This window comes from Phalacrocorax aristotelis, chromosome 10, assembly GCF_949628215.1.
Source record: "Phalacrocorax aristotelis chromosome 10, bGulAri2.1, whole genome shotgun sequence".
In the NCBI taxonomy this organism is placed as follows: domain Eukaryota; kingdom Metazoa; phylum Chordata; class Aves; order Suliformes; family Phalacrocoracidae; genus Phalacrocorax; species Phalacrocorax aristotelis.
In genome coordinates this window covers 13,212,035-13,225,939 of record NC_134285.1, presented here as the reverse complement: position 1 = coordinate 13,225,939, position 13,905 = coordinate 13,212,035, and the positions used below count along the sequence as shown (strand labels likewise).

The 13,905-nt window shown below is 36.4% G+C and overlaps 1 protein-coding gene across 1 annotated transcript in view; it reads right to left on the bottom strand.

Annotated features, from left to right (window-relative positions):
* GRIN2A (glutamate ionotropic receptor NMDA type subunit 2A) overlaps positions 1 to 13,905 on the bottom strand; it is a 180,759-nt gene that overhangs the window by 49,932 nt on the left and 116,922 nt on the right. Inside the window, exons 4-6 of the mRNA XM_075106200.1 lie at positions 4,676 to 4,881; positions 3,046 to 3,214; positions 2,768 to 2,921 (exon numbers count right to left, since the gene is read on the bottom strand). Coding sequence (XP_074962301.1) covers positions 2,768 to 2,921; positions 3,046 to 3,214; positions 4,676 to 4,881 — 529 coding nt within the window. The remainder of the gene's footprint in view (positions 1 to 2,767; positions 2,922 to 3,045; positions 3,215 to 4,675; positions 4,882 to 13,905) is intronic.

Below are 13,905 nucleotides of genomic sequence, written 5' to 3'. Positions count from 1 at the left end.
AAATTACACATTCAGCTCTGTTCTTTGATTCTCAAAGGACAGAAAGAGACTTCCCTCAGGCAAGCAGCAGGTTTTTAAAGAATTTTCAGTAAAGCTATGATATGGCAGAAAAACACTAATATATGACTTGTCAGTGTACATTTCAAATGATTGGCAATGGAGAGTATTGAGCAATGAAAAAGCTGTCATACTCCACTAACTTCAAATTTTACCTCCCACCACCAAAACGAATACTTAAACAATACATAAAATAAACAGGGGCATATATATCCTATCCCACCAATGCCTCCAAAAAAGAAAACTGACCTCACCTATGAGCTCAATCCCTCTTAAAAACATAAAAATTTTGATTATTTTGTTTGTTTGTTTAAATAAAGTTGAAAAAATCTCCATAGAATCCTTAAAAAAAATTATTTGTGTATGTAATATATATGAATATTATGAATATTATGAATATTATATTATTCATTATATATGAATATAATATATATTCATGATATGAAAATGTTGTAATGTGGATAAAATTCTCATTTGAAGGAGACACCCACATCAGAATCAGAATACAGCAGATAATGAAGAAAAAGCTGACAGCCCGGACACATCTATTGGACACAACCACTGAATGGAAAATCTAGTTCAGACAAAATCCTGTACCTGTCTAAATTCATACTAACAAATCACAAAACAGATATTTCATTAACTGTAATCAAGGGCTATTTTAAACAAAAAATACTGTATTTTACAGATTTTTTTTAAAAAATATTTTAAAAGAATTATGTAAGATTACTCTATTCTTAGACATTCACTTAACTGAAACAAAATCAATCTGTGAATAAATTCAGTTACCTGCCTGACAGTATTTTGCATGGTAAAGCATTTTACTACTATGCACACCTCGCCAATATACATAGTCAGTTCCAGTAAAGCGGCAGTTTCATTTACATTTAAAAAACCAGAACATACATCTGAGAGCACAGACTTGATTTACTGGTGCAGTAAATGAGATTTCTTCAAAAGTAATGCTAGTCTATAGATCTTTATAAAAAGGGGTTATTTTTACTTTTCGAATTATATGTATGTCCAACTAAACCAATAACATGAAATGCATTTTAGAAATCCAATAACTATGTTGTTGTGGAAAATGCAAAAGCAGCTTCTCTTTTGATGGTAGCTGTAAGCAGGTTTTTAAGAGGTAAGCAAAGTCCATAGTAAAAATCAGCTGCATTTGCAGCACATTTAGAAAACACTCCAGCACTTTTATTTTAAATTATTTCAACATGCTGCAACTGCAATTCTACGATTTAATTAACTTCACAAGTTAATGACTTACAGAAATGAAAAGACACACTCTGAATATTTTCATTAAAAGTACAGCCTCTTATAATTTCACTAAAAAGTCATTCATTAAACAAAAGTATTAACCACCAACAAAATCTGTTTAGGTATCACTGCATTTGGGAAGTTATTTGATTACTCACTGTGTTATATTTATTTGCATCATCTCTGTAATGTGCTTTTATGGAATGGGTATAAGAAATAAACTCTGTGGCTAAATGATGATTCTTGTGCAAGAAAACCCAATTATTTGCCCACTTGTAGCTGATACTACACCAACAATCTTCTCCTCGATGGCTACAAGCACTTTCAGTGGAAGTAAAGAACTTACACTTAGCAATCTAAAAACAAACCGTACAATCATTGATGCAAAAAAGGCATCTCTGCTGACCCAATGGACTTGAACATACTAAACTGTTCCCCAAGACATCTGGAAAATACTGTTTGTTTAGGTTTTCTTAATTTCACTTAAATAATTTTAGGTCATTAGCACTATTTTCCTGTGCAAAATATATTTAAAAATACTGGGCCCAAAAGAACTATGAGGAATATAATATCCAGGCATTTTTGATCCATGTCATGGTTCATTCTCTTTTCAGCTTCAGGTAAATTCAGGCTAACCACCAAATACAGAAGTAAACAATAAGCACTAGAAGAGAAGGAGAGGGAAATAACAGAAGGAGAAATGAACAATTGAAACAAGCAAACAAGGAAGGAAGACCAAAGTCTTTGTTTCTTTTTATCCCACCTCCTTTCTGTCCAGCCTTTCATCTCTTTGCTATATCTTGTCTTGCTATATCTCTTTGCTATATCTGTTCAACTGCATCATCACAAGTCAATCATCTTGTCTAGACTGAGCTCTTCCTAGAAAGGTTGGACTAGATGATCCCTGAGGTCCCTTCCAACCTGGGATTCTGTGATTCAATTGCATCAATGGAGAAAACACTCAGAAGCTCCCCAGTGCAGTCATATGGTGTTCAGAAGCTGTTACCAAATTAGCTGTCAGATCTCTTCTAATCATAAGGAAGCCTCTTTTTCTTAGCTATTCTACAACTGGCTTTTAAATTATTTTGTGAATGTGAACGTTAAAAAGATATGAAACCATTTATAATGGGCCAAACAATCATAAATTAGTTTGTAAAGAAGCATTTTTTGAGGAAGTAAGTTTTCCCAACTGAAGGTTTTGTAGGATCCTTTTTCATATTAAAATAGCTATCATTGGTTTTCACTCACTGCATCTGAAACCAACAGCACTACCTTCATGTGCTAATAATCATGTTAATTAGCATGTCAACACGGTACAAACTTCCTAATATAAAATTCAGTACTTGACAGAAAGACATCAAGGAACTATATAGCTTAACAAACAATGAAACCTACTCAGCTCTATAGAAATGCAATTAAATGATCTGGGTGGTGTGGAGAATCATACCTAGAAAAGCAGATGGTGAAACTGTGCCATTGCTCCGTGACACCATGACACTAATCCCCGTCTCAACGAATGGCACCGAGAAGTCAACCACTTCAGAGCGCTCTTCATTAATAGTGAGAGACCCCACAGCCATAACTGCACGATGGTATACCACCTGATCCACAAAGAGAAGACACCACCAATATTACTCAGTAGATAATACCTCATTTCTCCAAAAGAATTAAAACCAAACATTGCTAAGTTCTTACTTAAGAGCTGTTTTACCTAACAGAACTTACTTCACCAATCATTCCATTCCACACATTATTGACTTTTTTGCCATGTTTCCCATTAGTCACCAAATACAGGTCATATGTGAACTTGACAGTTTTAGACAATTTCTTCAAGATATCGATGCAGAATCCTTTGCAGCACTTCTTTACATTAGTTCCCTCATTAGTTGAGTTGCTGTCAACAGAGGAGAGAGACATAAACATTTCTACTGGGAAAAACAGAAGAATGACAACAGCAAGATTCAGCATACTGCGAAACAATATTTTGTCATACTTGTAAGCGACCATGTTTCTCTGCATCAATGGAGAAATAATCCACAGGATGCTTTATATGGTGTTTGTAGCTCTTACTAATCATAACGTAATTTCTTGACAGGAGATGAATACAAGATAATGGTAGACCTTGTACGACATGCTTTCTGCTGAAGTATCCAGCCTACTGCACTTCACTTCTCCATCAAGACATATAGCCTCCTCTCACTAATCTCTCTCTCAGGCTTAGATTAAACATTTATTACTTTTACTCTCAAGACGAAAGAGTACATGTCATTTAGTAATTACAGAACTTACCAACATGTAAGCTTTATAAAGGCATAGCAGTTCACTGTACTGAAAATGGATGCTACACCTTTTTTCTGCACTTTGAGGAGGTGAATTTCAGGCTGCCTTTGAGTTCAAAGACAAAGGCTTTCCCTTTATGTATTTTTCTGGAATATTCATTTCACAACCTCTAGAACTTTTTAGTATAAGTGTCTTCAGAAGCCAAGGCAACATTTTAAGGCCTTTGAAAAAATTCAAAATTAACATAAAACTAGTTTTGAACTTGACCGAGTATAGTTATGTCAAAAAAATGTTTCTCTGGACTTCAGGAAGCATCTGCACAGCCGTTTAGCAGTCTCTGGAAATCTTTGGAAACATGCACTATATTCCCTAACATCTGCTCAGTAAAAAAATGTTCTTGTTATGTTCAGTTCATAAATATGTAGACTGAAGCAGAGAATGGGTGAAACAACACTCATAAATGCACCATGAGGAATTTTCCGCTGGTTTCTAATGACTGCTCCAAAGTTATAGAGCAATAAAAGCAGGGGACTTTTCTCTAGATGGTATGACACAGTGGTATTTTATGCTGGGGTAGTTTATGCTGTACCAAATTTCAGCATAAACATACATTTTTAATAGGAGACATTCTGAAATTGTTAAAGACTAATTAAAACAAGCATATTTCAACATAACTGGAAACAATTCAAAGAGGACTCAATTAAAACAATTCTATTTTAGAATGCAATTTTCTTCCATGTGACTGAAAAGGGCTAATTCTAGGTGACTTTGAATTTACTGTGAACTTACTCTCTTGTCATTTATTCAATGTAACTTACATGTATATAACCAGAATCTTTCATCTTATTAAAAAGGAAGATGTGCAAACAAGAGCATACCATGTGGGAAAGGGAAAAAGAAAGAGGAAACAAAATACAGAAGGAAAAGCAAAGATAGGAAGCAAGGTGAAAAGAACAGCAAAGTGTCAGAAAACAATTATACAATGAAAAAAGGAAAGGAGAGAATTTATAAGGAAATAGGGGTACGTATGTTGCACTCAAAAAAAAAAAAAAAGGAATGCTGTGTATTTACTTACTTAATTTTGACAAATTTACGACACGGCACAGTGTTTTTTTGGCAACTTTCCATCAAAGGATCCACGTCCTCAACAATGACAAAGGGAGCCTCCTCCAGGGTGACAATACTCAAATGGTTATCATCTGGGTCACTGTCTGCGAAAGAGCTGTACCTTGGCCAGACAGAGTACTTCAGGCTCAGCGAGTTGTTCTCCCATTTCCCCACCTGAAATGGCAAGGTACACAGGCTGCCAATATCTGCTTGCTTGTTTTTGATAAATGAGATCTAATATTAAATGTACTGGGATACAGGTACAGGAAATTACATTGCAAAGAGCGTTGTCTCAGGTTTTTGTCATCAAAATTACTTTACAAGTTTTCAGTAATTGCATGAAGTGACAAGATGCACTGTGTTAAGGACAAATAAGGGAAGGTTATTTTAAGAGATAACAGCTTCACAAAGACTGAATGTCATCAGTTAAAGCTATCTATCACCTGGCTATAGTTGCACTGAAATTTGACATGTATCTTTTCCATTTGAGCCAGAACAGCAACCAGATACTCCATCTGGAATCAGGACCAATTTGCAGTAATAAGAAAACAGTTCTCAAAAGAAAAGAAAAAAAAAAAAAAGAAAAAAAAAAGAAAACTAACACACCCCCCCTAACATCAGACGGATAACCAAAGTATCATAATATCATTTCTGTATCTTCTCAAAAGAGAAAACTCTTCTATTCTTATAGTTTGAAAAGCCATTGTGAAAGGCTGTACCTAGGATGCCCTTGCACCTGAGCCAGGCCAAACCACGTTTTTAATAAACACAAGTTCAGTTGTGCATGATTTAGTTCTTATTAGAAATAACATATTTTATTCCGCTTTAGTTACTGCCAACCTTTGGAAGAGTTTAAGAAAGCATACCCCACTTTACATTAAAATTGTTTATTTATTTTTACTATTATAAATTATCCTTTCTAAATTAACCCACATTTCTTTCCACTTCCAGAACACCAGAAAGGGGCATATGATTTAAATATTTTGAAAGCTGTAGCATTTTCTTCCTCAGATTGCATTTAACTACTTTGTATCTATAAATCTAATTGCATGTTTTATCCGAGGAGCGATGACAGATAATATAAATGTGCTAGCAATCCACAAAATTTATAATATAATGCATTTTAATAATTCTTCAGTTGCTTAAGCTAAACAAATTGTAATGTAATCTTGAGACTGCTAAAATACTTGTTTTGCAAGGAAAAGGGTAGAAATTAACAGTACAATGAGACACTCAAGTCCTAAAAAAAAAAAAAAAAAAAGTAAAAAAATTGTCACCTACCTTCTGTCTCCTAAAGACTGGATCACAAAAATTCCTGAAGAATATGATTTATACCCATTCCTATTTAGGGAAGCCTACAAGCACATGCCCTTTGCAGTTTCCTTTACATCCTGTTTATAAGTCAAGATGTCTTGCTATACTTTAATGTAGGAGGCAGAAATGCCACGGCTCTATACCCTTAAATTAGGATATCCAAAATATCTCAAGAGAATTAGGAATTCACACCTAAATCAGTGGGAACCAGACACAGGATTTGTAAGTACAGTTCTAGTATGAAATTTAACAAAAACACAATGGATTAAGCCTTTATGAGAAAAAATATTTCATACACAGGGAAACAAATCTATTTAACTCTGTATGAGACAGTTATATTGCAAAAATAGTTTAATGGTCAAGTTATGGTATAGAATCACATTCACAGCAGAGTCTGTGCTGGTTTATGTTCACTTACACAGTGTCGTTCACGTCTATGCCCTAAGTACGCCATGAAGTTGGCCATCTGGAGTGGGGAGATATCCAGCCAGCTCAGTACTTCAGTCAAACAGCAAACGAGCCAAGTAATACGATGAACTTCAGAGGTGGAAAATGTGCCTGACTGACTGTTCCAACCAGCAAGAAGAAAAGAAATGTGACCAAGGCTCAGTTGCATTTGTGTGTTCAGGATTATAGCAGCGGCAGCACCTGCCTTTCTAAATCAATCTATTTAGGATTCTGGGAGGAGGCAGATCTGCCTAATTCTGAAGCACATCCCTCTGCAAGCCGCCTCCTGCACTTGCTTCGCTGTCACATGGACCAACAGGAGCACGAGCTGCCCACAACAATATGAGTTCATCTGATCCTACCAAAAATGTAACAACGCTTTTGGTGCTGCTAAAAGAGGAATCATGATACTCTTTCATACATCAACTGGAGTAACCGCCATTTTCTTGTTCTGAGGAGGATATAACCAGTAAATTTTTAAATGGCTGAGTTTGGGGACATGCTGATTTGGTTTGACAGTTGTATCTGTATGGAAGTGTTACGTGTTGAGCAGAGTTCTAAAGTTAGGGTCAAAAAATTTTTATCTGTTGCCTTCCATGGATTTATCTCAATATTCACTCCTTGTAACATTATTTTTTAAAAACAATTACAAATTGAGACCTTGCCTTGGGTCTTAGGGGCATCCCTACTTCTCTGTCCCAAGAGCTCTACTGCTGCAGTCTCAGGGTGTCGCAGTGACTTCACCCGGGCTTTATATGGTGCACAAATTACATGTCTATTGCAGGTCATCGCTGCTACCACCAGTACAATGAGTAACCCACAGTATCAGAATGCACAATGAACAAAAGTACAAGAGAAAGATATCAATGTCATGAAGAATGGTAGAAAAACAAAAAGCTCTCAAAATCCTCACTGGTGGGCTAAGGATAGCAAATGAGGAAGGGGATTAAATAGAAAGAGCCTGTAGGTCACTCCTTTGGGTTTGGGAAATGCTTCTGTTTGGGAAATTTCTTTGTTCTAATTAATAAATTGTTAGCACAGGCGTCAGATATGCTCTGCTGCTGATGCTGGACTCACAAGTGAACAGTTTCCACATTTATTTGGTATTTTGATTTTAAAATAGCTATACTGTTCAAGATTACATGTTACACTTCTATCAGTCTGCTACAGTTTTGAATGATCAAAACAGTTTTTTCTTTTTCATTTGAGTGGAGGGTAAGAATTTAGTTTCATACAATTAAAGCACATAGACAAAATATGGGAGGATTTTTATATTTGTATTAAAAGCCTTTTAGCTTATGCAGAACTAATTATAGCACTGTTATTAAGAATATGCATGATATTAATTATTTACACAATGTTTTGTGTCTTCAGATATTACTCAGTTTTCAACATCCTTGTGCAATTGATAGTATCCCTTTTTACAGGGTGAAGGGTTGAAATGACACAGAAAACCTGTAGAATAAGCAAAACTAAACCAGGAGCAGGTTCCCATCATAAGAAAGAGCATTTATGAAATTGCATCCAAATGCAGGCGCCCTGCAGGATTAGCATTTATGTCACTTAGGGAAGTCAGATCTAGTCAATTAGATGCAGTCAATATCTGTTTTTAATGCCTTTAAAGCCTTCAAATACTTAGGGAAAAAACCAACAGGTTATAACAACTACACATACTCGTATTTCAGAACATTATAAAGAGGTCTGCTTATAAAATGTAATAATTTGTGTGCAAACCCAGATTCTTAGTCAACACTAACTGTTAAAGTGGCCTACCTATGACAACAAAGCAAAATACTTGAGTTAAAAAAAGCATGCCAAGTCCTGGTTCCACCTGTGAAGGTCATTATAAATGCTGTAGAATATGTAAAATATGAAAAGTAGAATATGAGAAGTTCAGTTGCTGCTCTCGGTAGGAGACAACTGAGGAAATGGACTAAACGTGGCATCCTCCGACCAAGTCCAAGCACCTAAATTTGAGGTAGAAGGGGTCTGTGTTTAAACTGGCATGCTTACCTACTAATATTGGTATCTCCGATACAGATATTCTTTATATAACATTTTCTAATTTTAATGACAAAAGATTTGAACACTAGAATACATTAATTTGCAGGTGAAACAACAAACCTTCAATATGGAACAGTAATGAACAGTAACTCTACATACGCTTAGCAGAGACGGGAAAAAATTTTTATAGCCAGTCTATCAAAGACTAACATGTTGACAAAAATAAAACAGTGGCAAACTCACATGTCAGATAGAAACACGCTGCCTCTACTGTGGAAATGTTACCCCCACAGTGAGGAATTACTATCTTATTCTTTCTGTTTGCAGCCTAAAAATTCCTACTTGTACTTGATTGATCTCAATGGAACTCTTTGCCATTCAGATTTTTCTTATCTCCTCAGTCTTCAAGCCATCACTGCTTGAAAAAGGGTAGCCAGAGTACAACAGGAAGTTAAAATACTGCACAGGCCTGCCAGGTTATGTTTTGATAGGGTGGGAGATGGGTTAAAGAGAACTTTTCTGAAGATAATTTCCATTGTCCTAATTTCTTGAAAGAAAACAGTCCAGAAAGTGGGCTCTTTACTGTTCAAGACATAAAATCACCATTTCAAACACCTTGTAAACAGAAATAAAGATGTTTTAATAAAGACATTGCACTTATGGTTCTGGACTTGCTATCTAGAAATACGTGCTAATTTATCAGAATATGTAGAGATAAATTTGAGATGAAAGAATTTCAATTACTCCAATCTATTATATTGGGGGGTTTTGTTTCTGTTACCGATTCATAGAATTTGAAATTTTTATTTTTTTTTCTCCGAAACAGAATGGAAACTCTTCTAAGATTTCAAAACTATGTGTCAGTCAGGATAATAATTTCCCCATGGCTCCTGGAAGCAAGACTACTGCCCCAGAGAACTCGGCTGAAAGCACAGCACATTAACAGTAGGCAGCCAGAGACACGGTCCAACTTAATGAAGAAGAATCTCACATATTTGAGCTGGTGTCTCAGGCCCAGCCACCCTGAATTTAAAATTAAGACAATACAAGATAAAACATTTATATTTGGTGTAGCCAATCCCTAATGACAGGAAATTTAGCTGTAGATGAATCAGGGCAGTTTGCTCAGTCTTACCTGCATCCCTTTCCTCACCTATTCATTTCCTGTTTCCTGGAAGATTAAGAATATTTAAGATTCCCACCAATCCCCATTTTGATGTAGCACAAAGTCATCTTCACCTGCAACCTTTTGCTGTTTCAAAATCTCATGTGCTGAGGAATCATTCCTTAGCACCCCTAGGCACATGTAGAACACGGGAAATATACAGCTATTTTTGTAAAATGTGTTCTGTAAAAACTCCTTTTCATTTAGGTAAATGACTTTTTTAGAACGACAACCATTTAATAGAGCATTAAATAAATTACAGGAGGAACATTTGGACTTCTGGATTATGCAACCTGTAAGATGAAACTACTGAATAGTTCAAAGACAGGTCTGAAAATTTGATGTATGTTCCAACCTTAAACCCAATTAACTACATTTAGTTAGTCTATAGCAAGTCAAGCAACAGAGAAGAGAATAGCATGCTTAGAGCAAAAAGAGCACAAAAGTGTGCCTAGAAAGAAAGCTCTCCTGCTTGGACCTCCTAAGAATCCAATTAATATTACTAGAGAAATTAAAAGTGAAAATTAGCTTATTCTCAGCAGATACAATGGAACATCTGTGTTGCCAGATTCAAAAATGGAGATGGAAGGTAAAACTGCATTAAGAAAGACTTTAAAGTAATAAACACAGTAGTGTGTATTTGTAAAACGAACATTTTTAAAAAAGAAAATTCAAGCTGAGGATAATGCTCAAAACATCACAGAACTCCCTTGCAGAACGGTCAAAAACTGTGCGCAAATACTTCCACTCTGCCGTGTGGAAATGCCACAAAATATCCAGAGATTTATGATAAATTTCTGTCATTCCTACTTAGACCAATAATGATGTGGCCTCAATCCTAGAGAAATACAGAAGATGGCCCTCACTTGAAAAAAGGGCAATAGAAGAGTTTTTGGGAAAGATCCTGCCCCAATTTATAAAAATCCTTACTTATGGCCAAATGGCTGGAATTCTTATACAAAAATGTAGTTTTGATAGTGAATCAAACTTTTGCTTCACTATTGTAATTGCCAAACTCAGCTTCAGGTATGGACTTACAATGGTACATACACCACTGTATCCTTTTTTTGACCTTGTACATTCTTTCCTATTTTCTCCATCTTCATATGCAGTCTGGAATATTCCCTTTGGTTAATCTCTACAGGATACAGGAAGGAAAGCAGAAAATAGCTGAGAGCGTGGAAGAGCTTGTGTGAGGTCAGACTGAATTAGTAATCATAGGGCCTTCATCTCATTCACCATTGTCTAAAGCACCTTACAAACTCACTCTATTATGTACATGGCTTGACCACCTCATACATGCCTATTTATCTTTTGAAGATTGCAGCCAAGGAGTGTGATAATGAAGGATTTGGTGCGTTTCTGCGTAACAGCTAGATAAATACAGCTAGCTGAAGACAGAGAGGCAACTTGCAAAGTTACACATTATTGTACCTCATGGAGACCCCTCTCTCCTGCTGCACCCTAAAGCAGTCATGAGGATGGTTGACATAATTCTAATTGCACACCCTCACAGAGACCATCAAATCAGAGAAAAAGAGCAAGCCAGATCCTGAGCAGAGAGAGAAAAGAGCAGAGCATGTTCTCCCTTGCGTGCCAATGCTGGCACGAAAAGGAAGTCTGTCACACCGGCGTATCTCATGGAAAACAAACAAATAACTCGGTCCTATCACACTCTTCCCAGCAGATGGGAACCGTACGCAATATACAGTCATCATCCTTTTGTAAGAAAAAATGTTACATGACAACATGGATACTAAATGCACTCCCAGGACTACCCGAACAAGCATTTGAAAAGAGAAAAATTTTCAGGGATGTTCTTTCAATGTTAAATACTCACACATATTGCAAACATACTTTTTCAGCTGTATCACCTTTGTGAAGAAAATAATGCTGAGCAAATGCAAAATCTAACTCACCTTGCTTTATAGAAAAAATATTTATTACTTTTATTTCATCACACTTTTCCACTTGCAAGGAAGAGCTACTCTGGCAAGTTTTCAGTCAATAAATAGAAAGCATAAATCGAGTTTGTTGGGTTAGCAATAACAGGCAGCTGCAGAACAAAGCACAAGAGCAAAATCGCTCTTCCAGAAACAGCATCTGTTTTATACCTCCTGCTGCAAACCTTTGCGTCGCTTCGCATTTCTGAAGGTCCACATTTCACAATGACGCTCTAAATTTAAATGACAAAATATGATGTGAGCACTTTCATGTCTTATTAATAGGGAGTGGTTTACAGTCCTGGGTGGTTTGAAGACATCCATTTAAAGACTTTGAAGTTTTCAAAATTTGCTGCAAAATCTCATACGGTGTATGCAAATGTACCACTCTTCCCCCATGGCTGCTCCTTACGCTGACAGGAAGGCACCAATACTGCAACCAGCAGGACTCAAAAGAAAACACAGTACCGGAGAGATTATGAACAAACAGGAGGAGAAAGAAAAGCTACCACTTCCTGTAGGCTCATTTTTCAATGCAGAATTAGTAATTAGCACTCACCAAACCCTCAGTGGTTGGTATAGTTTTGGTACTGGGAAATATCCCAAATAACTCTATGTAGCGCAAGAGTTCAAAGTCATGCCAGAGAAGCCACTTTATGCATTGATTATGTCATTAGAAAGGAAAAGAGCTAAACAAATTGACAGTCCCTTCCTCTACCTCCCAGTTAGGGAAGACTTTTTGTCACCTCTGCACTCAGTGAAAATCTTATAGCTCTCCAGAAATGTCCAGATAGCCACAACTTTACCTCCTGAGAGGAAGAGCTGCCCTGAAAGCTTTCCTACTCTTTAATCTCCTCTCTAATATTAGCTGTAAAGAACAGGAGCAAAACACACTTCACTGCTTTCCATGGTAGCTGTGATTTGTATACAGCAGCAGAGAGGAGGGAACCATCCTCCTTTGGAATACAGGATTTAAGAAAAGTTGCATAATAATTGGTGCAATTCAAAGAATTTGGTACAGTAAAGGTCAAAAGAAAGGCCTTTAGGCTAAGTAAAAGCTCACTGATACAGAAACAATATGCAATTTTCACTTGACAGTAAGAGTCGGGATAGGCATATTTACAGGAAGGCTAAATACACTAAGCAACAAGGATGGAACAAAGGAAATGACAACCCAACAGATGTTAAAGAGCATGCTGTTTCTGCTGTGGGCAAAGAAAATGTATCATGTTTGGCCACAGAGCTACTGAAAAAAGATATACCCGCAAATGGATGATTAGATCATGCAATTTCATCTGTTCTATTTAAAATATATGTATTTCTTCACAATGTTTAGGGAATGTCTATCACGAGGCATCAGAATCCTTCAGCTGTCACGACCCCTGCTCTGAAATAAATTGAGATTTCACAAGAAACTACCCTGTACCATCTCAGTGACTTTTTATTTTCACAGTACTCTGGCAAAAAGCTCTATCAGAAATCTGACTAAGTGTTAGATTTTTCAGTTCTTGTCCAGTGAAGTTTCAGCTATACCATTAGATACGATTGCTGTCCTTTCTCAGCTACATAATGGTGGATGTTTTTAGCCAGAAGGAGCTCTCTGTGAAGACCTGGTTCATTTATTCCAGACAGGAATCATGCACCCTCTGCCCACTCATTCCTACTTAGATACTAATGTGTACATCCTCACACACTGTAGATCTGGCATATGCTAGTTAATCACAGCAAAATCAATTTCTACATTAAATCCAGCATTAATAGAAAGTTAAAGGTTATTGGTTACATTTAGAATAAACTTCCATGTAAGTAACAGTTCTTGCAGTGGCATTTAACTAGCAATTGTGCCATGTACTGTTACTCTTCCTTCTTGTAAAAATTTATTGGCTACAAAAATGTAGGGCACTTATATCTCACAAATTCACCCAGAATACAGACCACCATGGTAATTTTATCTGTATCTATCTGGGAGCACCATTAAAGGCTGTTTTTAGCCTGGAACTCATCTTTACACATGGAATACACTCATCCTCAAATGCTATACAGTCTTCCCTTCCTTACTTAACATATATGATATGCACAGCTAATTATACCGCCTAATTTTGCCACTGCTAATTATATTCTAGTATATGATTTTAATATTGAATTGATTGGGTTTATTTCCACATTAAAAAAAAAAAAAAAGAAAAAAAGAGTAACAGACTGAAGTTTGCAACTCAGTGAGGTTAATGGGCCAGGTGAGACACCCTGGTCACACCTCACTGGGATAAGAGTAATGGGGGAGTTGCAGCTGGTGCTGCTGGACCTCTGAGGATTTTTTTAGCACTA